The sequence below is a fragment of the Natrix helvetica genome (genome assembly GCF_964273705.1).
Source record: "Natrix helvetica genome assembly, chromosome: 15".
NCBI classification, from domain to species: Eukaryota; Metazoa; Chordata; class Lepidosauria; order Squamata; family Natricidae; genus Natrix; species Natrix helvetica.
The window spans coordinates 10,258,523-10,284,913 of record NC_138565.1 but is presented as its reverse complement, the minus strand read 5'-3'; the positions used below and the strand labels follow the sequence as shown (position 1 = coordinate 10,284,913).

Below are 26,391 nucleotides of genomic sequence, written 5' to 3'. Positions count from 1 at the left end.
AGGTGCCAGCAATGGTGTATGCATCCTGGATGCATTGGCGAGAACTCAGTGTTGTATTATGGGACAGATGAATGCCAACTCATCCTAAATCTAAGATTTGCAAGAGAACCATCCACCCTGTTGCACTACATGGCACTGAATGCTGGGCAGCAACAACAGGGACCGGAAGCTCTCTCCATGCCAAGGCTCAATTGGACATCGGGCATCTCCCTTCTTGACCACATCACAAATAGACAATATTTTGGTGTGGCACCACTTACAGAGAAGATGAGCGAAGGCCGGCTCCGCTGGTATGGACATGTTCATAGAGCAGCAACTTCCACCATGGCCAAGACTACCTACCAACTAGAAGTCAAAGTGAGGAGGAGGAGAAGGAGGAGATATAATGTTGGTGGTGACTCTCAATGATCACAGAGATAGATCCTCCTCAGGACAATCTCCCTAACTTCAGAGAAAGAGAAAGAGAAGGAGAGGGAGAAGGAGAGGAAGAAGCAGAGAAGAGCAACAAAGATGATTAGGGGACTGGAGACTAAAACATATGAAGAACAGTTGCAGGAACTGGGTATGTCTAGTTGAATGAAAAGAAGGACTAGGGGAGACATGATAGCAGTCTTCCAATATCTCAGGGGTTGCCCCAAAGAAGAGGGAGTCAAACTATTCTCCAAGGCACCTGAGGGCAGGACAAGAAGCAATGGGTGGAAACTAATCAAGGAGAGAAGCAACTTAGAACTGAGGAGAAATTTCCTGACAGCTGAAACAATTAATCAGTGGAACAGAAGTTGCCTCCAGACGTTGTGAATGCCCCAACACTGGAAGTCTTTAAGAAGATGCTGGATAGCCATTTGTCTGAAACAGTATAGGGTTTCCTGCCTAGGCAGGGGGTTGGACTAGAAGACCTCCAAGGTCCCTTCCAACTCTGCTATTGTATTGTATTGAGAAGGAGGAGGAGGAGGAGGAGGAGGAGGAGATATAATGTTGGTGATGACTTTCAATGATCACAGAGATAGATCCTCCTCAGAACAATCTCCTTTACCTCAGAGAAAGAGGAGGAGGAGGAGAAGGAGGAGGAGGAGGAGGAGGAGGAGGAGGAGGAGGAGGAGGAGGAGGAGGAGGAGAAGTATTTCTGTGTACAACATTCCTCAAGAGAAAAAGGGGAGCCTGATCCTAGAAGAAGACCTTAGATGGCCGTGGCAGTCCACACCCAATGATGAACATGGGAAGGTCCATTGTTTTGACAATAGTCCTATGATTCTATACATTGCTTGCATTCAAACAACCCATTTAGCCGGCTTAGTTAAAGTTGTTCCATCCAATGAGCATGAAGCTTTAATGTTGATGTGTTGTGCAAAAGTGGACTTGGTATGTTTGTGAATTAATCCATTGTGCAAATGAAGCCAATAACCACATTCAATGTATTGAAGGAGACCCTCCAGCAAGAGTAGAAGGGGAGCCCCTGGTCTTCCCCCAGATGTCTTCCCACCCAGCCTGCCTTTCAAAGGCTCAGAAAAGCCATGAGGCTCTTCACCTATCGCGTTAATAAGCCACATTTGTTTGGAAGTAGTTTTTGGACAAGCCAGAATCAGTCTTGCAACTGAGGAACAAAACAACAAATAAATTGCAATTTGTTGCTTTAATGCCTGGTTTATATTACTTGTTTTTATCTATGTCTGCATTGTATGGCAGGTTTAATAGGGCGAATTTTAAGACAGAATTAAGCCAGGAGGAATAGCCCTGCCTCTGTCTTCTCATCTCATTAAACAACTGTAAAGAATAGTCTACTTGCAAATGAAGAAGAGGATGACTTAATGCCCTACTCAGGTTGACTCAGCCTTCCATCCTTCTGAGGTGGGTAGAATGAGGACCCAGATTGTTGGGGGCAAGAGGCTGGCTCTTAGAGAGGGCTGGAAAGCACTGTGAAGTGGTGTATAAGTCAAAGTGCCATTGCTACTCAAGCTGTGCTTTCTTTGTTCACATTAGAAACCCTAGAAGAGTTAGGATGAAGGGATGGACAGTCTGTGGGGAACAGTTTACAGCTAAGGTGCCCCAAGGGGACAGGTGAGGTGGTGTGGGATGCATTTTTTTAAAGCAGCCATTGTGACTCCTCTGGATCCAGTTCACACCCTCCGATTCTGCACCTGAGCCACACAAGAACTTGGCAAACCTGTTTTGATGAACGGTTGCAGGATCTGGGCCTGGCTAGTCTAGGGAAGAGAAGGCCCAGGGGAGACATGAGAGCAGTCTTCCAATATTTGAGAGGCTGCCCCAGATAGGAGGAAGGGGTTCAAGCTATTTTCCAAGGCATCCAAAGGCCAGACAAGGAAGAATGGATGGAAATTGACCAAGGAGAGATTCAACCAGGAAATAAGGAGATATTTTCTGACAGTGAGAACAATCAATGGAACAGAAGTTGCCTTCAGAAGTTGTGGGAGCTTCATCCTTGGAGGCTTTCGAGAAGAGACTGGGCTGCCCTCTGTCAGAAATGGTGTAGGGTCTTCTGCTTGGGAGTCTGAGTAGATGTCCTACAAGCAGGGGTGAAATTCAGCAGGTTCTGACAGGTTCTGGAGAACCGGTAACGGAATTTTTGAGGCGTTTGGAGAACCGGCAAATGCCACCTCTGGCTGGCCCCCCAGTGGGGAGTGGGAATGGGGATTTTGCAGTATCCTTCCCCTGCCACGCCCACCAAGCCACACCCACAGAGCCAGCAGTAAAAAAAAAAGGAAATTTCACCACTGGGAAAGCAGCTTGGAATTCATTGATCAGACAGGCAGGACTGAAGTGTACACAAACACACACACACACACACACACACACACACACACACGTCCTTGTGAATCACGGAGGTGTTTTCTTTCCAAAGAAAATGCAATCTCTGTGACACATGGAGCCCATCGTCAACATTAACCCCCTCCCTGTGACATCCTGGGTGAGTTCCTCTGAAGGAGAGCCATTTGCTTGCTTTCTGTCCTTCCCCCTTGTTTCCGGGAGAGAAGTTGGTGCTGTTACTGTGGCAACTGCCTGATTGCCTTGGCTTCTGCCTGCGGGAAGAGGAGGCCGCTCTTCAAGGAGCAAGGAGGCTGCCAAAAGCCTCAAGGGGGGAGGAGAAGCAAGTTCCCCCCATCTCCACGTGCCAGGAAGAAGGCCCTGGGCAGGCCGCCTGGAACAGGCCAGCACTGTGCATGGAAGGAGGGACACGTATTGAAAGTCTCTCTCTCTCTCTCTCTTTGTCTCTCTCCTCTTTTCTCTTTCTCTCCTCTCTCTCTCTCTCTTTGTCTCTCTCTCTGTCTTCATCTCTTCTCTTCTCTCTCTCTTTCTCTCTCTCTCTCTCTCCTCTCTTGGTCTCTCTGTCTCTCTGTCTCTCTGTCTCTCTTCTCTTTTCTTTCTTTCTCCTCTCTGTCTCTCTGTCTCTCTTCTCTTTTCTTTCTTTCTCCTTTCTCCTCTCTGTCTCTCTCTCCTCTCTGCCTCTCTCTGTCTCTGTCTCTCCTCTTTTCTCTCTCTCTCCTTTCTCCTCTCTCTCTCTCTTTCTCTTTCCTCTCTCTCTCTCCTCTTTTCTCTATCTTCTCTCTCCACTGTCTCTGTCTCTCTGTCTCTGTCTCTCTGTCTCTCCTTTCTGGGAAATGTCAGAAGTCTGATCATCCATCGTTCTCCTTCCAAACAGCCAGTCAAATGACCCATTGGAGAAGAAGTTTGTAGAGATTCTCAGTCATCCAGGACTTAGTTGTCCCACAGGAGGAGGCAACTGGACTTTCTTGTATTTTCTTTTGAAGATGTTTTAGTTCTCATCCAAGAAGCTTTTTCAGCTCCGACAGGATAGTGAGGAAGGAAAGAATTTATGTTCCTTGCAGACAGCTGGAATTTGCATCCTTTTAGAGGGTTGTTGAGGCCACCTGGAGGTTTCTCTGTGTCCTCAGGAGGGTCACTTGAGTTAGTGCTTCTGGTCCCTGTAGTCTGCAATTTTTCCTCTGGAAATCCATTCCTGCTCCCACACCATTCTTCAAAGGGTCTTCATCCCAAATTGTGTAGATAAAAGTCTGTAGAGATTCTCCATCATCCGGGTCATGGTTGCCCCAAAGGTGCTTTTTCAGGAGGCAACTGGACTTTCTTGTTTTTTTTTCTTTGAAGATGTTTCACTTCTCCTCCAAGAAGCTTCTTCAGCTCAGACAGGATAGTGGGGAATGGAAGGATTTATATTCCTTGCAGACAGCTAGTCCTTTGCATCCTTTTAGAGCAGGGGTGTCCAAACTTTTTGCGAGGAGGGCCAGATTTGGTGAGGTGAAAATGTGTGGGGCCGATCATTCAGCCTGACATTCTTTGAACCCTTAACATTAAATGCGAATTAACTACCGTATTTTTCGGAGTATAAGACGCACCAAGATTTTGAAGAGGCAAATTAAAAAAAAAGTTTTTGCACTCTCCCACGAAAATGGGCCTATTTTTTAAAGGGCATGAATAGCCTTTAAGAGGCTTCTAGAGTGCTCCTGGGGGTTGGGGGGGGGGCAAAGTTGAGCAAAAAATGGCCCGTTTCTTGCTCATTTATGCCCTCCACAGCCCCCAGGAGCACTCTGAAAACCTCCTAAAGGCTATGTACAGCCATTTTGGTGAAGGGGGCAGAGTTTTGGGAGGCAAAAAATGCTGTATTCAGTGTATAAGATGCACCCAGATTTTTAGCCTCTTTTTTGAGGGGAAAAAGATGCATCTTTATACTTCGAAAAATACGGTATTTTATGAAAGACTAAACAAATAACTCCAGTGGGGAGAAGAGGCTGCGGGCCGCTTGAAATTTGAAAAAGGGCCACATTTGGCCCCCGGGCCGCACTTTGGACATGCCTGTTTTAGAGGGTCGTTGAGGCCACCTGGAGGTTTCTCTGTGTCCCCAGGAGGGTCACCTGAGTGGTGCAAGTAGTTCCTGTAGACTGCAATTCTTCCTCTGGGAATCCATTCCTACAGGCTTAGCTATGCAATTTGGGATGGTGATGGAGTAGGAATGGATTTCCAGAGGAAAACTTCTAAAAGGATGCAAAGGACCAGCCGTCTGCAAGGAATATAAATCCTTCCATTCCCCACTGTCCTGTCAGAGCTGAAGAAGCTTCTTGGATGAGAAGCAAAATGTCTTCAAAGAAAAACAAGAAAGTCCAGTTTCCTCCTGAAAAAACACCTTTGGGATCCTAGTGGGGAAGTTCACAAGTAGAACATAAACACGATTCTTAACTTCTTTGCTTCTCAGTAGTGGGGAAAGCCTATCTCCTGTCATCCCCATCCCACCCTCCTACTTCACAAGCCCCACCAAGTCACTTAACACAGTTTGCAAGTTTAGCCCTGACTGACGGTGCTCAAGACGCTTTTGCCTTTTTAAAAAAACAATTATTTTTTAAATTTTTAATAGACATTCATATCATCTTTGAAACACTTCTACATCTTTTAAATATCCATTATATTTCTTTTATCTATAGATATATACCTTAAACATATATACCTTATACATCTCTCTCTCTCTCTCTCTCTCTCTCTCTCTCTCTCTATCTATCTATCTATCTATCTATCTATCTATCTATCTATCTATCTATCTTTATCTATATCTACCTACCTACCAATATCTATCTATCTATATCTATATCTATATCTATATCTATATCTATATCTATATCTATCTATATCATCTATCTATCTATCTATCTATCATCTATCTATCTATCTCATCTATCTATCATCTATCTATCTATCATCTATCTATCTATCTATCTATCTATCTATCTATCTATCTATCATCTACACATATTTTTACATATCTTTTATCTACTTCTATTGATTCCATACAATATGTCTTATAGCCTTCTATACACATATATTTTTCTTATATTTCTTATTTCGTAGTATTTTTATATATAATCTATCTTGTATTTCCCTCCCTCCTCTTGTTAATTCTGGGGTTTTGTATTTATTTTCTGGTCTCTTAATCTTTTTCCCTCCCTTTATTGCTTTCTACTTTTTTTTTTTTACCTCTTTGCCTTTTAAAATTCTTTACCTTTCCCTTTCTCCAAGAAAGAGCAGCAAGTTGATATAAAATAATTATGGAAGCTTCGGCCATTATAGGTCAGGGATAAGGATGCCAGGAATGTGAGGTTACTGAAGATGTGAAGCGGTTTCTCTCAAGGTCTGGGTGGGATGCAGACAGGGATGATGGGAATTGAAGTCCAGCCTCATGGAGAGTGCTGGGGGAAAGGGGAGGAAGCCTCGGGTGTACCTGTGAGACAGATGTTTGGGACCACCTGGCTTTGCACATCTGGTGATTCCCAGACTTGGTAGGAAATCCAGCTGGGTGGAGGTGCCTGGAAGTGGCAGATCCTTACAAGGAAGGGAATGGGCTGGGAAATCCAGCAGCTCAGAGGCCAGATGTGAGCCGTCGCAATAAAGTTGTCTCCCTCTGTTGAAAGCCAGGGTGGAGAATCTGAGGCCCCCAAGACTACATAAGGGTCAGAAACTGACCGCAGAGGAAAACGACCTTTAAAAAGTCTTGACCCAATGCAACCAAGAAACCTCTGCAAAGCTGAAGCACATGCTGGTTTTGCTGGCAACCCCTCTCCTTTTCAGGGTCTCCCACCTATCATCATTGCCCTTGGGGCACCCCTGGAGCCCCACTACCATGGGTTGCTCCCCCTGTCCATGAGGCTAAAATGGGGTGGAGAAGGTTCCTCCCTTTCTTCATTGCAACTCTAAGGAAGCTGCGGCCTTTGCAAGCCAACTTGGAAAGGTCCCCTATGGCTTCTTGGCCAGAGTGTTAGATGACCAGTCCTCCTTTGCTGGTTTCATTTTAGGCAACCATGTTGTATGAATTCAGCCACTCAGCCCAAAGCAAGTCCTTTTCATCCTCTTACATTTTTCGGGTCCCTTTCCAATCAAACTCCAAGCTGAGGAGCCCCATCAGAGTTTGACTCTGCGGAGCTGGAACTGACTGAGATCGAGGGGGCAGCTTCGTTGGCTTTGGAGGAATGTGGGGGGGGGAGCAGTCCGAGTCAGCCCAGGGCCCCTCAGGATTGGCAGGGCTTGTTAGCAGAGAGGATCGGGGGCAGGGTGACCGAGAGAGGGCAAGCAGTGGACATGAGGAATGACAGAGCTCAGGCAATGAGTAAGGACCACCCGCTCCTGATCCCCGAGCACGGAGAGTGGAGAGAAGGCGAGAATGGTGCAGGCTGACCTGATGACTTGGGAGGAGAGTGCCCTGCCCCTCTTCACAAGGCACACCTGGGGACTGAGACTTAAGGAGACGCTGTGGGAAGGGACATTTGCTGCTGGTTGTGCGACCTAGGCCTGAATTCCACTACCAGTTCAGCAACCCACCTCTGATTTGTTGGGAACAAATGCTGAATTGGTAGGGTTGGGTGTGCCAGTACAGACATTTGGAGTTTGCAGGGCTGCTTGCTTCTTCCTGACTTCATGGACTCAGTGACTTATTCCTGACTCCCTGGACTCATGGTTTGTTCCTTGTTTCGTGGACTCATTTCCCTGTTCCCTGTTTTGCTGGACTGGGTGCAGCTGAAGGCTGCTGGGTGCGCATGCAATTTGCTCTTGGACTTGCCCAGAACATGGAGGTGTTTGGAGGAAAATTTGGAGCATTAAGGGGCAGTTCAGCCTGGCTGTGAATGTGTCCAACCAGAGAAAAAAATAGCAAACAATTGCTCTTTTACAAAAGCTGGAACTACTAGTATAGTGGCTCTATTGTGACAAAATAACTGGCTTCAGGTAACACTAAACTGTGCTAAAACGGGATTGGCATATTGTGGGAAACCAGACAATACTTTAACATGTGTCACGAACTAAGTTGGTTTCCTAGGATAAAGCAGATGCAATCATAGTCTAGTTAAGCTGAGTTTAGGATTGAAGATACATCAACCTACATGCACTGAAATTGGTCGGACTCAGTGCTGGAACTGCCCAAAGCAAATGGACTTCACCTCCGAAAGGATAAGCTGTATGGTGTTATACCATCCTTATTATAATTTGCGACACGCACAATCTCTGCTCCAAAGGGAGGCCTGTTCAGAACGGCCTTTTCAAGAACCCGAATAGCAAATTTCTGGGCAGACCAACTTTCTTTAGGAGCTTTAGGAGAAGGAGAAGGAATTCCCTTCTGGGATACAGAAACAGATTAACAGAGTTGAAAGGGATCTTAGAGGTCATCTAGTCCAACTCTCTGCCCAGCAGACCCTACCCCATTTCTGACAGATGGCAGTCCAGTCTCTTCTTGAAAGCCTCCAGTGATGAAGCTCCCACAGCTTCTGTTCCATGGATTGATTATTCTCACTGTCAGAAAATTCCTCCTTATTTCCAGGTTGAATCTCTCTTTGGTCAGTTTCTATCCATTATTCCTTGTCTGGCTTGATTTATAAGGGTGGGTGAGTACGCATCAGAACTCAGAGAGAATTGTGTTGAGCAACCATCCATGCAGGGTTGTTAAAACATGTTATGAGCTCCTAGCACATGACTTTGTGTGTGTGTGTGTGTGTGTGTGTGTGTGTGTGTGTGTGTGTGTGTGTGTACCTATGGACTCTAACTGGTTGAAAGTTCTAATTGAGAGAAATCTGGAGCTAATCAGAACCTCAGGCTGCAGCAGGTCCACTAGGCCAAAGCCAGCACGGGTTTTCTGCATCCACTTGGAGGGGAAACGACCCCAAATCGAGCTCATCTAGACTTTCAAGGGGGCGGATGAAGCGGCTTTGCCCGCGAGAACCCGGAGAACGACCCGAGGAGGCAGGGAGGGGGGGGCTTCTGCCACAAAGCTTTGCCGGCCAGGCGGAGCGACTCAGGAGGATCCCAAGTCCCAACGGTGCTTCCCCTCCCAAGAGGCAACTGGACTTTCCGGTTTTTTTTTTTTTTTGAAATGCTTGGCTTATCATCCAAGAAGCTTCTTCACCTCTGACTGGTGGGGAATGGAAGGATCCCAAGGTGTGGGGGGTGGGGCAGAGGCGGGAGGGGCGGCTACTCTCCCACAGGGGCTGCGCTTGAAGAGCCGGGCTGCCCAGGGCAGAGGGCGGGCGGGCGGGAGCGCTTGCCCCTTCCGTGGCTGCCTCACTTTCCCTCTAGTTAATCAAATCCCCCCCCCCGCCTGATGTCACATCCGCTCCCGGCCCTGCTCTCGCGGCGCCCGCCTGCCCGCCCCTCCCCTTCCCCCCCTCCCCTCCCTCCCTGCCTTCTCCGCCCCATCCCCCGCGCCCCTCTCCTTCTCCTCCTTCCTCCTCCTCCACCTGCTTTCCCAACTTTTGGCCGCGGCGGAGCGGAGACCGCCCTTCCGGGCTCGCCTGGGCTCTGCTTCCCGTCAACCTCTTCCCGGCCCGGGAGCCCTCGGCAGGGCAGGCGGGCGACGGAGAGGAAGCCGGGTCGGGGGAGCCGCGATCGGCAAGGATGCCCGCTGCCTCCAGCCGTCCCGCCCCGGGCTGCTGAACCGCCCGCCGCCGCCGCCGCCGTCCCAGAGCCCGTCAGCGCCTCCTCGGCGGGGCTGCGAAGGGAGTCGGGAGCGCGGAGTCGCCTGAACCGGAGGACGCGGCCGCCGCCCCCGCCGATGCCCGTGGTTGGAGCCGCCCGCCGAAGCCATGCCACCCGCCCGCAAGCTGCTCAGCCTTCTGGTCCTGCTGCTGATGGGCACCGAGCTCAGCCAAGTAGGTGCCCCGCCGCCCGCCCGCCCCTCCCTCCCTCCCTTCTTCTGCCCCCCCCCCCCGCGGACTTTCCCTCCGGCCGCCCCCGCCGCCCCCCGCCCCAACCGCCCGGGCTTGCGAAAGTTGGGGTCCCGCCAGCGCAGCCGGACGGCCGGAGCAGGCGGGCGCTGTCCGTGGTGCTGAAGGGCGCTCCGCCCGTTTCCCCATTGGAGCCGCTGGGTGGGGTTTGGGGAAAGGGTGCCCGGGCAGGTCGGGGAAGGTGCAGCACGGGGCGCCCCCTCCTTCCTCCGCCCCAGGCAGGCTGCAGCCTTCCCGCTCGCCGACTCCCTTCGTGGCCTACGTGTGAAGAAGAGTCGTCGGGACGACGGGCTAGCCAGGGGCTCTTCCCGGAGAGCAAGGGAGTCTCTTGCGGGGCCCCGGGGCCTCCATTCCGTATCGAGCCTTCTCCCCCTCCCCAAAGCGACCTTCCTTTGATGGCTTCACTGGGGGAGACTTTCCATCCCCGGAGGAAGGAAGCTGGCGAGGAGGGCAGAGGCTCCCCCGGCGGGGTGTCTCCGCAAGACCTCCTCTGGATTCCCCCAGCCTTCCTCCAGTGCTTCAATGCGGAGGCCGGTCTGTGCCCTCCTTCCCTAGATAGTGGGGGGAGGGGAGGGGAGAGGTGGAGGCTTCACCATCCTTGGTCTGCCTGGAAGCCCAAGGTGGCCTCGCGGAGAAGACCAAGCTTTGTGTTGCGGGAGCCGAAACCGCCCCCACTCCGGTTCTGCCTTCTTTCCTTGTCCTCCTTTCGTTTTTCCTGGTTGCCCTGAAAGACCCGGAGCCCTCTTGGAACACAGGCGGCTCAATAGGGGCGTGGGGGGGGAGGGAAGGGGTTACTTGCCTTTGTTTTGCTCTTTTTGTCAGATTGGGAGACAGGTGAAGCCTGCTGGCTGACTGCAATCATTGTTGGGGTGTGTGTGTGTGTGTGTGTGTGCGCGTGCTGCACAAGGAGAGAGGGGGAAAGCAACTATTACCTTCTGCCCAGAACTGCGCATGGGCCAGAAGTGGACAAAGCACAGGTGAAATGGACACAGCTTTCTCCCGCTTGCCCTGCGGCTTTGGGCTGCCTTTTAGCGTCCCATCTACCCCCCTCCCCACCATCCCAGGCTGGAGAAGGTCTCCTTGATGAGGGAGATCATTCCAGGGACTCTCACATTGCTGGCAGTGTTCCCCCCTCCAATTTAAATGACCACCTTCCTGCTTGACCACGGCAGTACCTGCATTCCCCTCCCCCGGTATCTACAGTATTTTCCTCAAGGACAAGAGAGCGCCTTTGTTCGGCTCAGCTTTTCTGCCGGACACACAACAAAGCGAGTTGGAAAGAGTGTGAGTGAGGGGATCAGGACAGAGACCCTCCCCTGAACCCGCCCAGTTGGATGAGGAGATGGGCGAGAAGGCTTGGCTGCCATGGAGGTGAAAAGCCCCCACCCCCGTTCAGGCTTCTCACCCGTGGCCGTTACCAACACCACCACTGCAGTTGTTTGACAAAGCTTTCTCTCCCTGGATGCAACCAGAGCTGCATCTCCATTGAGAAGAGTCTGAGCTCAGCCCAAAGTCCCAGGGCTGCTGTGTGAAAGAGCAGGGGAGTCAGTCCCATTGAGGGAGGGGGGCCTTGAAAGCCTTTGACTGTTTTCCAAGTCAGGGGGAAATGCAGAATAAAACAGCCACATGCTTTCAAGAAACTTCACGACAGCCTTGTAGGGTAGACTATGCTAGCAATAGCACTTAGACTTACATGCTGCTTCGTAGTGCTTTTACAGCCCTTTCTAAGGGGTTTACAGAGTCAGCCTCTTGGCCCCAACAATCTGGGTCCTGATATCTCTTTACACTGTGGGGAAGAGCTCTCTTGCCTAGATCATCTTCCCTGGAGAGGACTGGAGGCTTAAATATACAATGAACAGTTGCAGGGACTGGGCATGGCTAGTCTACTGAATTCTGACAATGAGAGCAATCAACCCATGGAACAGAAGCTGCCTTTGGAAGTTGTTGGAGCTTCATCCCTGGAGGCTTTCAAGAAGAGACTGGATGACCATCAGTCAGAAATGGTGTAGGGTCTCCTGCTTGGGAGGGGGTTGGACTAGATGACCTACAAGGTCCCTTCCAACTCTGTTAATCTGTTAATCTCTCGAGAATTGCCAGTTGAGGCATAACTTGAATTGGGGGATTTTTTGTGGCTCAAGATTCACCCTCTGGAGTAAAGATCCTACTGTAACTGACAAGAACAATGGGCTTTGCACAGGCGTGCCTTTGCTTTGCTTCCTTTCTGGAACAAAACAGCTGAGTTCCGTTTTCTTTCTTTGAAAAGCCGATTTGTGAACACATCAAAGTTTCTAGGAAGTTGACCATCTGCAAAAGGCAATCTGGGGTTTTACCCCCACATGCACCTGCCTCAATCCTTTTAGGGAAACAAGGTCATCCCACATCCATCCTTTATCCTCAGTCAAAATGAGGAGGAGGATTCTTTGCTTCCCTTGAAATTCCTCAGATTCTTAGGCTTCTTCATTGACATCAAATCCATCCAACGTTTCACTTGTGGCCAGAATGTGCTTCTGTAACCACTCCATGCCTCAAATAATAAAACCACGATTTGGAAGAGGCTGAACGAATAAATGGGCTTGATGGGCAGGGTAGGAGGGAGGGAGGGAGGGAGGCAGTGCCAAGACTGGTTGTGCTTTTGTGCTCCTTCTGATCTTGGCATTGTCTGGCTTGGCTCTGCAGAGAGCAGTTGGGAAGATTGGGGTGGGGCTGGAGGAAGCTGAAGGGGTCAACCCTCCACTTTGCATGTAAGAAACCCTTGCTGGCTCCCCTTTGACAGGTGGTGGGAATGACCCTTCTACATCCGGGACCCCCATAGGCAAAACTCACCTTTCTACAGTCCAGGTCCTGGTCCTGTGCAGGAAAAGGTGCAGAGGCTGACTTAAGACGGTCCAAAATCCCCCCTTCCCCATCACTCTGAAGATCCATCATCTTCACCATCCCCATGCCTGTCTGAGGGTAGAACAAGAAGCAATGGGTGGAAACTAATCAAGGAGAGAAGCAACTTAGAACTGAGGAGAAACTTCCTGACAGCTGAAACAATTAATCAGTGGAACAGAATTTGCCTCCAGAAGTTGTGAAAGCCCCAACACTGGAAGTCTTCAAGAAGATGTTGAATAGCCATCTGTCTGAAACGGTATAGGGTTTCCTGCCTAGGCAGGGGGTTGGACTAGAAGACCTCCAAGGTCCCTTCCAACTCTACTATTGCATTGTATTGTATTGTATTGAGTCTGCTTAATTCGGTAATAATCCAGAGGTTGGATGCTTGCAACATCTGGAGGTAATTCAGCCTCCTCTGATCATTCATCTCTGGGAATAGTCACCCCAAGTGGTATTGGGGGAATAGAAGAGCCTGAGGGGCTCCCTGGTGCCCCTGACTTGGGTTTGATGCTTTGAACTTGCCCAGGTTAAATTTGCCCTCTGGTACCAGGAGTTGGCTGCCATGGTGCCCTTTCTCTTCCTTGGAAAGACTGTTCATTGGATTATCCTGATTTGGAGGGACAATCTAAGAGGGGTCATGTTGATCTTTAGCTTCTTATTTTATTTCTCCTACTTTTATCTGTGATCCATTGCTTTGAATTGCCATTTTTTGTGCACTGGGCCTCCTTTTGTTTCACTCCATCTGCTTTCCAGTTGGGAGACACTTGCAACATCAATTGCACACTCATGCACAGCTTCCCTCCCATCACCAAACATTCAGCAGCAAAGCCAAATGCACAGAGATTTTAAATGGGTGCCCCAAATAGCCGATTGAACTTACAGCCCGATGCTATTCCATTCCCAGATTCACGGTGAAGGCAGAAAGAGGGAGGTAAACAAACATGGGAGGCAGCTAACTAGTGGAGGTTACTGGGACTGCAGAATGCCCATCCTGAAAGATTGGCATTGATTGGTACTGAGATACCAATTGAAGATGTTTAAAACCCTGGATCTATCAGTATCAGGGGCCATTTCCTCCTCTGGGCCTTCAGATCTGCTTCGAAAGCTCCCTTAAAAGACCCATTGTTATCCAAACACCCAGCAAGTGCCAAAGCTCACACTGACCCTGCGTCACTCAGGTGTGGGTTGTATGTCTCCCGTTAGGATGCCTATGAAATGCACCTCTTTATTGTGGATTTTACATGTCAACAATTGTACTTTTAGGATAGAATATAATAGAATAGAATAAAATAGAATAGAATAAAATAGAATAGAATAGAATACAGAAGGGACCTTGGAGGTCTTCTAGTCCAACCCCCTGCCTAGACAGGAAACCCTACACCACTTCAGACAAATGGCTATCCAACCTCTTCTTAATAACTTCCAGTGTTGGAGCATTCACAACTTCTGGAGGGAAGCTGTTCCTCTGATTAATTGTTCTCACTGTCAGGAAATTTCTCCTTAGTTCTAAGTTGCTTCTCTCCTTGATTAGTTTCCACCCATTGCTTCTTGTCCTACCCTCAAGTGCCTTGGAGAATAGCTTGATTCTCTCTTCTTTGTGGCAGCCCCTGAGATATTGGAAGACTGCTATCATGTCTCCCCTAGTCCTTCTTTCTCTTAAGCTAAACATACCCAGTTCCTGCAACCGTTCTTTATATGTTTTAGCCTCCAGTCCCCTAATCCTCTTTGTTGCTCTTCTCTGCACTTTCTAGACTCTCAGCATCTTTTTTACATCTTGGCGACCAAAACTGGATGCCATATTCCGAGTGTGGCCTTACCGAGGCCTTATAAAGTGGTATTAACACTTCGCGTGATCTTGATTCTCTCCCTCTGTTGATGCAGCCTAGAACTGTGTTGGCTTTTTTGGCAGCTGCCGCACACGGCTGGCTCCTATTTAAATGGTTGTCCACTAGGACTCCAAGATCCCTCTCCCAGTTACTACTCTTGAGCAAGGCACCACATATACTGTACCTGTGCATTTTCTTGCCTAAATGTAGAACCTTCTTTTTTTCACCATTGAATTTCACTTTGTTTTTTCGAATTTCCTTTCATTTTCCTTGCTTTTTAAACCTTACATTGTTTTCTTTAAAGGATCCACTCCCTTGGCAGTGGTCTGTACAGTTGCGACAGAAAGGCGGGTAACAGACAGATAGAATCTTAGGGTTAGAAAGAACGCTGCGGATTTTCCAGTATGACCCCCTGATTTCTAGATTACTCTTTTTTGCTCACAAGTAAACCTGACCTGGTCAGCAGGGCTGTTGAGATAGAAACCTTTGGCAGAAGCTTCTGAAGATGAAAATGAGATTGGAGTGGTGGGAGATTGTGGGACATTTGAATTCTGGGTTCTTGGTTCTGTGGAATTCTGTCCATGCTCAAGTTTTGGGTAGTTTCCATACCACTGCAAGGATAGAAGGCGAGATGGCCCCTTGGAGGTTTGTGGGATGTTACTGAAGATTGGGCTGGTCTTTCAGTTGATGGATTTGAGGGACCTTCACCTGTTTGAATCCTTTGGGTCATCCGCAAAGTCCATCCCTTGGCCAGAGGACATTCGCAGTGCACTTGAGTTCTTGAATTCCCTAAGATCCCACTGTTGGGATGACTGCATCAGAGCCCACGATGGGCACACAGCTCCAGGGCCAACCTTTCTCCAGAATTTCCCCTGGGTTTATCTGAGCCTTAAAGGCCAGATGTCTTCATTCTGTCTTGAAACACATTCCTGTTGTCCGAGACATGATTAGACAAGCCTTCCAAAGCCCAATTGCTCCAAAAACTTCCAGCCATGGTACTCATCAACCCCAGAGGTCATGTCGGTTGGGAATAATGGACTCTCCAATTCTACGAAGCTGTCATTTGACACCTCCAGAGGAATCTGGGGAAAACAGGACTAGAAGGATTAGTCGTGAGTGAAACAACTCGGCCTGAGATTGTAATTTCATCTCATGATTTACTATGGACTGGCAATCTGAAAGTTTAAATTGATTGTGTGAGGTTTGTAGCAGAAGTAGTTCCTATCCATAGTGTTCAAATTAGGATATTTTCCCAGTATTCACAGCTTTTACCATTATTGCAGCTACATTATTGGGTGTTGAATTTTAAAAAATACCAATAACCAAAGGTTTTGCTATAGCATCATCACCTTCATTTGGAATATAGGAAATAATGTTGGATAAGACAAAAATAGATGGCTGCAATGTCCTTTTACCTTAGGACAATCATCTGAAAATCAAAGGTCACCCAACTCTGCAGTCAACAACTTTGTGTTTGGTATAAATATGAAAACCCTGACCTTCTGTTGCACAGGGTCGTTTATTTGCGTTTTCAAAGAAATTTGTGTTTGCACTTTTGATTTGTTGAGCCAATTCCTCTGACTCTATTAAATTTAATGTATGTTTAATTATCTCCATTTAAGAGTTTTCTTTTGCGGATCTCTTTGAAGTTCTAACTCCAATTTCTTGAATTCTTCCCTTGGCATCGTACCCTGTTGCTTTCTCTCTCTTTTCCTTTTTAGCCATATAGGTTAAGGCTAATCCTCAGAAATATGCCTTAGCTGTATCCCACACGTTCTGAAGTGGCCTTCTCTTCTATTTTCTTTCAAGAAAAACTCCATTTCCTTTGCTGCAGTTTCTATAAATTCTTCCTCTTTTAATATAGATTGGTTTCATGTCCACCTTACATTCTTCTTTGTTACCCTCCAAAATAGCTTTATTGGATTATGGACTGTCCAGTTTGCCTGCTGTTCTTGTCCTGAGGTTAGAGAAGAAGTCCTTAAGGGCACTTCGGATAAAGTTGTCCCTCCCTCCGTGCTCTCATCTTGCTGACCAACCACTGCCCGATTGCTTCATGAATATTTATTTCTTAAAATGTTGTGCCATCCATCTCCCCATCCTCTTGACCCTGGGCAGCTTCCTTTGCAGGGAGAAGGGAATATCCATTTCCCAATGCGATTTTCTGAAACTCTGCAGGGGCTCCCTTCCTCCGTTGTCTTCCCCATCTGGCCCATTTCCTCCTTCCTCACAATTGCTTGATCACAATTCCTGGTTCTTCAGACGAATTGCAGCCCAAGGCCAAATTAGCCTCTCCGATGCTAACTTTGGATGCTCCCAGCCAACAACAGAGGTTTCACTGAGAGATTTCCTTGGGAAATAAGAGATTTTTGCACATGGGAGAAGGTCGCCGTTTCTTGTGACAGCTTCAGAAACAAGACTCTGCACATTCATTCTTACCTGGCATTGGGGGCAGGTAGAGGAGTGGTGTGGTTGGCCTAGAGGTGGAGCTCTCGCCTCACAATCAAGAGGCTGCTAGTTCGATCCTAGTTAGGGGCAGGTATTTCTCTCTCTGGGCACCATGAGGATATATCCTCTGCACTGGTGACAGGAAAGGCATCCAGCCAGTAAATTCTCAGCTCCATTCTGTTGCCCAGAGGGAGCCACCCTGCAAGGGATTATGGGGGTTGTTAAAAGAGGATGACGATTGGGGGCAGATAAGACAGGCAGGCCAATATTATGGGCCATTCGGGTCTTTCTGATATTAAATAAGGAGGTATCCCCCCCCTCTTAATATAAAGGAGAGGTGGTGAGAGGGGAGCTCCTGACACAGTGTCTCAGAGGAATATCCAGGATTCTTCAGAACAGCCTGGGGATGTGTGTGTGTGTGTGTGTGTGAAGTCCAGTACCTGTGCAAACCCCGAGGGAGACGTAGCTGGGAATAGTGGCCATTCCTCATGAAATAGTGGGGGGACAGAATCACCACCTGACCTGTCCAAACTGAAGGATCGTAGGCCGAAAGTTGCCTCCCCTGTAATCTACCGTGCGTTTCCCATCTTCTTCTTCGCCATCTTGGACTCCATCTGTTAGAAATGGCGTAGGGTCTCTTGCTTCGGCGGGGGGTGGACTAGATGACCTACAAGGTCCCTTCCAACTCTGTTAAATCTTTTGTCGTTGTTACCGTCCCCATCCCCAGCATGTTGTTTGGGACCCTGACCCCTAAAGCCTCTTTTCCTCACTTCATCTCATCTCTCGCTTGTCCTCCCACTTATTATCCTTGGTGTCTGATATTCCCACCACGCTTTACATGGCTGGGATATTGGAGGGAGAGGAGGGAAGTTTCTCTTGCGTTCCCACGGTTTGTTTAGAGGCGTGATGGTGAAGCGATGGCACGCGGGCCAGAGGTGGCATGCAGTGCCCTCTCTGTGGGCATGTGCACCATTGCAGCTGGACAATGGGCATTAAAGTGCCAGAAAACAACTTGAAATGCCCAAAAAACAGGCTGTTTTGGGAGGCATTTTCAGGCTGTTTCCAGACCATTCCCAAGTTGGTTTTAGCCTGAAAAACGGCTCGTAAACGGCCCAAAAATGGCCTGAAAATCAGCCAAAAATGGCCAAGAAACAGGCATGCATATGCCGGGCAGCTGGTCTTTGGGTTTCCGGTGCTCTGGAGCAGATGGTTTGGGCACTTGGTACCAAAAGGTTCGCCATCCGTGGTTTAGAGCCTCCAACTAGCAAGTGTCTCTCATTGCGCTCCATACTTCTGAAATAATATAAGCCAAGGGAAGTAATCAGGCCTTAATTGTCTGGTTTGTTAGATTCATACGGCATCTTCCCTTCAGGACCATCAGGGGCCTCTTTGGCCATTTTTAGACAAAGCCAGCTTCTGGGGACCCCCGCTGGGATGGGGAGGTTGAGGCTGCCCCAGGGTCCCCAGGCAGCTCCTCTGGCTGTGTCTTCACTTGGGGCCTCAAGCTGGACAACTCTGCTAAACCTGACCTTTGGGGGAAGGTCAGGTGGGCAGCAAGTGAGGCTGGTATCATTTCCGCTGACCCCCCCTCCCCCCACCCATCCATTCTAAACCTGTGCTTCCTCTCCAGATAGTTTTTTTTCCTCCTTTGTTCTTTATTTCTATGAGCAACATGCACCTGTGATCAGACTAAAACCAGACAGAAAAAATAAATATGACCCCAGCACCAAGGGAGGATGTTGCATAAATCGGAAGCACGGGTGGGAACTCTTAAGAAGGGAGAGAGCGACCCGAAGAATGCAGTGGTCTCCATGTGCCAACATGTTAAAGTTTTGTCCCTGCCCCCCTTTTTTCCCACTCCATTGAGTTTGATTCAGATTAACAGAGATGGAAGGGACCTTGTAGGTCATCTAGTCCAACACCCTCCCTCCCCCCCAAGCAGTAGACCCTACACCATTCTGAGACTGTCTCCGTAGGTCCCTGCAGTTTTCTTGGCAAGGTTTTTCAGAAGGGGTTTCCATTGGCTCCTTCTTGGGGCTGAGAGAGAGGATCGGCCCAAGGTCGCTCAGCTGGCTCCATGGCAGAACTAGAACCCAGGGTCTCCTGGTCCCTAGCCTGATGCCTTCACCACGATGTTCTTGACTCCTCTTTAAGTCTCTTACTAGACCAGTGTTTCTCAAACTTGGCGACTTTAAGTCCTGTGGACTTCAACTCCCAGAATCCCCCAGCCAGCATAGCTGGCTGGGGAATTCTGGGAGTTGAAGTCCACAGGACTTAAAGTCGCCAAGTTTGAGAAACACTGTACTAGACAATCTGGCTCAAAGTTATCTTACTAGTTTCATGTCCAAGGGAAGACTAGAACTCAACTCTCGCAACTTCTTGGTTCTTAGTTAGGTGCCTTTCACCACTACACCATATATTGGGTACCTAGGCCCATGTTTTGGATGGCTTAATAAAGCAGGTTTTCCTTGGAATATTTCAGCTGGCTTGCTTTGAGGCATCTACTGTTTAAAGCAGTTCAATTTCAGCGGAAGTCGTTTTTATCAGCATTTCCGCATCCCACTGATTTCCAAAGGATGCCTATTGAACAAATGTGCTCTTGCAATCTGCTTTCTTACGAATGGTTTATCCAAAAGGACTAGCCACGTGATATCTTCAATTGGCTGGCTTCTTGGAAATTGTTGGCTATCCATCAATACTCTGTTGCTTCTATTGCTTTCCTCCCCCCCCCCACACACACACCATATTCTCTGTATTTTGCTAATGTGTATTTATTTCAGTTTTGTAGAAATACTCTTTCTTCTCTTTCCAAGTGTTTCTAGCTTTGAAGCACATGGGGAAAATGGGACTCAGCTGAAAAATAGAAGCCTTGGGCCAAGGAGATCCCAGCATTTTTTTCTGGCTAAAACCCTTGGAATTTCAGCAGCACCCAATGGAAATATAGATTTGCTAAACAAGCAAAAGACACATAGCAGTTGGCTTCGAAAGGGGATCCTCTTTGTCCCATGTTGATGGACATTCATTCCACCATCATTGGGACTCATAGAAGCATTTCACGGAAGAATACAGAATAACAGAGTTGGAGTGGACCTTGGAGGTCTTCCAGTCCAACCCCTTTCTCAAGCCTGGGGAGACCTTATTCCATTCCAGACAAATGTCTGTCTTAGAAGCCTCCACTGATGGAACATAGACAACTTCCGGAGGCCTGGTGAGACTTTATCCCACGATATCTCACCACGCTTTCTCCAGGAATTCCTTCTTCATCTCTACAAAAATTCCTTAGCTTCTTTTGTCTGATGGAAAGCACCATCTTTTGTGTGAATTAAAGTACCATCTGCTTTAATTCAGGCTTCCTCGCAATCAAAATTTGCCAGAGAGGATTCTCTTGCTTCAACATTTGCTAAATTCCTCTTCTTCTACCAAGGTTGTGGTGGTTTGGATCTACTCTTAGGGCAGGTCCTTCACAGCAGAAGGACGCAATTTGTCAATTCTCACTTGCATTCAGAGACTCTTGATACTGGGGTCGTAATGATCTCCAGTTCTGAAGGTCCACGTGTAATTTTGAGCTTCCTTGGAAAGATCTGGAACTGGTCTTAGGTTCCAACAAGCAAAGTGGAGAAATAGGAGCCCAAGAAAAGATGCACCTACATCAAGAGCAAACATTGCCGCCATGCAGATTCTGAATCCCATTCACCCTGCAAATCTTCTTAATCCAATTAAATTCATTTAAAATGAACACAGTGCCTTTGGTAGACGGGTATCCATATAATCCAATTTAATTAATCCAGCTCAGCATCCTAGAATAAATACCATACAAATGTAACAATTCATGTCACCCAAATATTTAGGGATCCAGTTCTTGGTTGACTTTAAAAAAAAACACCCTTCCTTTGCTTTCTTAGAGAATAATTTGGAGTCACAAGTGTACTGTAATTTAAAACAAAGACCAAACAAATGTCGTGCGTTTGTTTAAAAAGGTCTTACCAGGAATGCAAAGTGCTCAAAATGGGAAACTAATTGATTGCGGGCAGCTCTTGGCTGGAATACCATTGCTAGAAACAAAGAGGTTTTAAAGCCAGAGTAACCCGTTTAATAGTACATTAGGAAGAGAAGGAAACAAGATCATTTTATTTTTAAAAAAATTAATTATTTTCTTATGATCCCACAAAATTGACCCCCAAAGCAAAACAGATTAGAATGGATGTTTAAAAACAAAAATGAAGCAGGATTTCCTTCTGTGAAACTTATTTGGAATAGAGATGGGCAGAATCATTAAGGGATTTAGTTCAACTTTCCAATCTCATGTACAAAATATTGTCTGTTGACCTCCCATGGAAGGGCTGAGCTTCCAAGTCCGAAGGTCCTTTTTTTACTAGCATGGTTTTAAAAAAATAATTAAATGTGTTTAATTTGTCCTGCCTTTATTTTTTGTCAACACAAGGCAGTGCACATACCAAATTTATTTATTTGTATCCGACTTTTATTATTTGTTTACAAATAATTCCATGCAAGGAACAGATCCAACACACCTTCCCATTTTCCCCATAGCGACAACCCTGAGAGGTAAGTTGGGCTGGTCCAAAGTCACCCAGTTAGCTTTCATGGCAGGACTAGCTCACCATCTCCTGGTTTTTAGGCTGGTGCCTTAGATGCTGCACCAAACTGGCTATAACGACGTTAAAACTCTTTTTATTTTAATTTTTGAATAAATTAGCCAAACTGGTAATAATCTTATGAAAGCCAACCCAAGCAATAAAGTGCTGGATGTTTGCATTCTAACTGTCTCCCAAATGCCCTAAAATAATTGAGATGCTGGGGGATGTGAGTGGAGACCCTCCAGGGCAGGATCTCGGCATTTGGGACTAGGCGTAATGCAGGTTTGCCTTCAGAGTTGAAAACAGGCCTCAATGGTTCCTTCCTTAGAAATCACACACACACACACAAACACCTCCCAAATAAAATTGAAGACACACGCGCACACACACATCCCGCCCTGGTCAAATGACTCTGAATTAGGCAATGCGAACAGTTCTTCACACTCAAAGGGAGGGACTCCTCCGGGTGCCGTCCACCAAGCAATGCCAACGGGCGGCGCCTAGGAGTAGAGCCTTCTCTGTGATGGGCCCAACCCTCTGGAATGACCTCCCCCCTGATATTAGAACTACAACCGACTTCCGCTCTGTTAGATCTAGGCAACGAGAGAACAGACTGCGGACAACGAAGTGACTTAACAGCTCTTTATTAGTAGAAGTAGTGATCCAGCTTGCTCTGTGGCCAGAGGGTTCCCCTTTTATAGGGATTGGGTACGCCTCTCGACCAATCAGAGCGATACCTGTTTCCCGCTGTAGCAGCGGACCAGAGAGGAGACTTCCTACGATATATGTTAATATCTAACACCCCTCCCCTCTTAGACGGAACATTGCGGTTCGTTATGTAGTCCTTAAGGTATGTTGGCGTTTGTCTTACTCGGGAGGAGCTTCGCAGTTCGGGTTGGTCAGAAGTAGTTGCAGGATCAGTTGCTTTCTTTGCTTCGAGTTCTGGGGTTTGCAGGCTTTCGTTGCTTGGGCGTTCGGGGGTCTGCTCGCTTACGTTGCTTGGGGGTTGTTCCGTTTCGCGCTCGACCTCTTGTTCTGTCCTGGGCTTGCAGGTGTCGTAGTTCTCTGTGTTGGGGCTCTCGAGTGGCTGACTTTGCATTGGTAGGTAGCTCTCGTTCTCGGCTCGTAGGTCTGAGTGCGCCAGGCGACCCCGAAGTTGATCGATGTGCCTTTTCCAGTTCCGCCCATCTTCCAGTTCCAACAGATACGATCGTGGACCCGTGATGCCAATGACCCTTGCCGGCATCCACAATGTCCCCCCTGCATAGTTGTGGGCGTATACCGAATCCCCTATGCTAAAACTCCGAATTTTGCTTGTGGAGTCTGGGGGTGCTGTGGCAGAGTAATTGGGGTGGAGACGGTCCAGGTGAGACCGTAGACGGCGGCCCATGAGCATTTCAGCGGGGCTCCTACCCGTCGTTGCGCTGGGGGTAATGTGCTGAATGAGGAGGTAATGGTCAATGCGTGTTTGCCAATCACCTGGACCCATCCTAGTGAGGGCCTCTTTTGCGGATCGCACCATTCTCTCCGCCTGGCCATTAGATGCCAGATGGAATGGCGCGACGAGGGCATGCCGAATTCCCTGACCTGCTAAGTACGTTTCGAATTGCATGGCCGTGAATTGGGGCCCGTTATCAGATACCAGGAGGTCGGGCAGGCCATGAGTGGTGAAAAGTCGCCGTAGCACCTTAATGACTGCCTCTGCCGTGGTTGAAGTCATTAGGACTACTTCTAGCCATTTGGAGTATGCATCCACAACTATAAGGAAAGTCTGACCTTGAACTGGTCCTGCGAAGTCGATGTGTATTCTCGACCAGGGTGCTTTCGGCTTTTCCCATTCGGTGGCGGGCGCTTCCGGGGGTGCTGGTCTCGATTCTTGGCATGGATCGCAAGTGGCCACCCACTCCTCTATCTCTTTGTCCATGTTTGGCCACCAAACGTAACTTCTCGCTAACACCTTCATCCTAACGATCCCCGGATGCCCAACATGTAACGCATCTAACACATTTCTACGTAACGCATAAGGAATAACAACTCGATCCCCCCACAATAAACAACCTTGTAACACTGAGAGCTCGTCCCGTTTTGACCAAAACACTTTGAATTCTGGGCCCACGTTTCCCTTCAGCCACCCCCTCCAAACCCAAGTTTGAACTTGTTTTATTATATTGTCTTTGGAGGAGAACCTTGCAACGTCGCAGGAAGAAACCGGTCCTGAGTCCAAACAGTCAATGAGTAACACCGGTATTTCAGGAGTGGGGTCTGGCAAAAGGTCCGGTAGTGGGCTACGGCTGAGTGCGTCTGCGTGTCCTAGAGTGGAGCCCAGTCGATGAATTAACTTGTATGAGTACGCAGCCAGGAAAACAGTCCACCTGGTCATGCGTGGAGAAAGGGAGACTGGAGTGGGGCGGTTTCCCGCCAAAAGTCCCAACAGCGGTTTGTGATCCGTAATCAGTTCAAAATCGCGGCCGTAGAGGTATTCATGAAAACGTTTTACTCCAGCTACAGCAGCTAACGCTTCCCTGTCCATCTGGCTGTAATTCCTCTCGGCTGATGAAAGAGTCCTGGAGTAGAAGGCGATGGGTGCTTCGTTTCCGTTTGGCATCCTGTGGCTGAGGACTGCGCCAACTCCAAAAGGTGATGCGTCGCAGGTCAATACCAGCGGGAGCGTCTGGCTGTACTGGACTAGCAGCGAATCAGTGGTGAGCAGGCGCTTTACTGCGGCAAAAGCTGCTGCTTCGGATCGTCCCCATCTCCATGTTGCGTTCCTTTGGAGTAATCGATGTAATGGCTCAGCAACGGTCGCCTTCTGTCTCAGAAAAACGCTGTAGAAGTTAAGTAGTCCGAGGAAGGCCTGCAGCTCGGTCTGATTACGTGGTGTGGGGGCGTCCTGGATCGCCTTAATTTTCTTTGAAGTGGGGTGTATTCCCTGACCATCGATTCTATATCCCAGGAATTCTACGCTAGGCATGTTAATTTGGCATTTTTCCTTTTTAAGGCGGAGACCCTTCTCTCTGATTCTGGCCAAAACAGTTCTGACTCTTTTATTTAATTGCTCCTCGTTTGCAGCGGACACCAAGATGTCATCGAAATAGGGGACGACTCCCGGTATCCCTTGCAAAAGTCGTTCCATGACGCTCTGGAACAAACCTGGAGCAATGCTCACACCGAATTGTAGCCGGTTGCATTTGAATGCCCCTCTATGTGTCACTATAGTTTGGGCCTCCGCTGTGGCGCTATCCATGGGCAACTGCTGGTAAGCTTGTGCCATGTCTAACTTAGCAAATATCTTTCCTGGCCCCAACGAGTGCAATAAGTGCTGTACTACTGGCACAGGATATGCGCTTTGTTGTAGTGCGACATTAATTGTGCATTTATAGTCCGCGCAGATGTGGACTCACCCGTCTGGCTTGACTGGGGTCATGATGGGAGTTTCCCAGCGCGCGTGATCCACCGGCTCAAGGATTCCTTGCTCCACTAACTTATCTATTTCCTTGTCTATTTTTGGGCGGAGTGCAAAAGGCACTCGTCTCGGTTTAAGTCGGATTGGCGCCACTTTGGGGTCTAAATTGAATGAGATTGGTTTACCCACATACTTACCAAGACCGGGGCTGAACACATCCTCGAACTCCTTAAAGATCTGCTCAGCGCTGCTGTTTCTCACGGCGTTGATTCCGGTGACTTCTAACCCCAGGGCTTCAAACCAATCAAGCCCCAGAAGGTTCTGTAATGGTGCGCTGGCGATGGTCACGGGCAGCTGGGCTACGATGTCCTTGAAACGGATCTGGAACGTGCCTTGGCCCACGATGGGGACTCGGTTCCCCTGGTAGTCTCGAAGCAGGATGTCTGGAGCGCGTAGTTGGCTCTTTCTGAGGCTAGGGATAGCCTGTTTCATGGATGCCCATGAAATGATCATCAGGGACGATCCTGTGTCAACTTCCAGCTCGCAAGGTGAGCCCTCCAAGAGGACTGTGACTTTCAGCTTTTTAGGCCGCTTGGTGCGGACCTGACGTATTGTGGTGAGATACGTTCGCAATTCCTCTCTCTGGGTCAACTCTATCTCAGCATCTGTATCCTGAAAATACTCTCGTTGAGCGTCTTGATAGAACGCTCTCTCAGCTCTTTGTGTGTAATCTCTCTGGGAATACGCTCTCTCAGCTCTTTGGGGATTTTCTCTCTGGGTAAACACTTCTCTCTGGGCGCCCTTTTTGATTTCGCCAAGCCCCTGGGTTGGGCTTCTGTTGGCGGTACATAGGTGGCTGCCGTGAGGCAGGGACTTCGCTCCGGCACACTCGTGCGATGTGCCCAAGTTTGTTGCAGTGCGAACAAACAACGTTCCTGAACCTACAGGTAGACCGGGGGTGATTCGCTCCGCAGCTTGCGCAGGGTGGCAAACGGAGTCCGGGTCTCCCCCCAGGCCTCATGTGACTGCTCCGCATCAGGTGACTGTCCTCGAACTCGGGATCCTCGTAGTCGGGGTTGGTGTCCTCGTAGTGAACTCTGGTGTGCCTGGGTGCTGGCTGGCTTGCGCTGAACCCGCGTTGTATGGTCACCGATGATTTCTCCGCTGACTCTGATGCCCTTGCTTCGTTGAGTGCTATCTGTAGGGTTAAATTGGGGTTTGCCAACAGCTTCTTTTGTAGCGAAATGTCTCTCAACCCACAGACAAATTGTGCCAGAATATGCTCGTCCAGATCCCTGAACTCGCAGTGAGTTGCTGCTTTACGCAGGGCTGCAACATATTGGTTGATTGATTCTCCCGCCTTCTGGTTCCGCGTTTGAATTCTTGGCGGCAAACGTGGCGGGAAGGTTTTGGCGCATAATGAGTCTGTAGAGCCTGTTGCAACGCCGTCCATGATACCGCTTGTATCGGAGTAGGCGCGGTTAGGTCTCTGGCCGTGTTGAAGACCTCTTTTCCACAGTAGCCAA

The 26,391-nt window shown here is 48.5% G+C and overlaps 1 protein-coding gene across 1 annotated transcript in view; it reads left to right on the top strand.

The window, feature by feature from the left end:
- Positions 1-9,178: 9,178 nt before the first annotated feature.
- The window catches only part of OLFM1 (olfactomedin 1), a 70,918-nt gene continuing 53,705 nt past the window's right edge, over positions 9,179-26,391 (top strand). Inside the window, exon 1 of the mRNA XM_081967492.1 lies at positions 9,179-9,647. Coding sequence (XP_081823618.1) covers positions 9,582-9,647 — 66 coding nt within the window. The 5' untranslated portion in view covers positions 9,179-9,581. The remainder of the gene's footprint in view (positions 9,648-26,391) is intronic.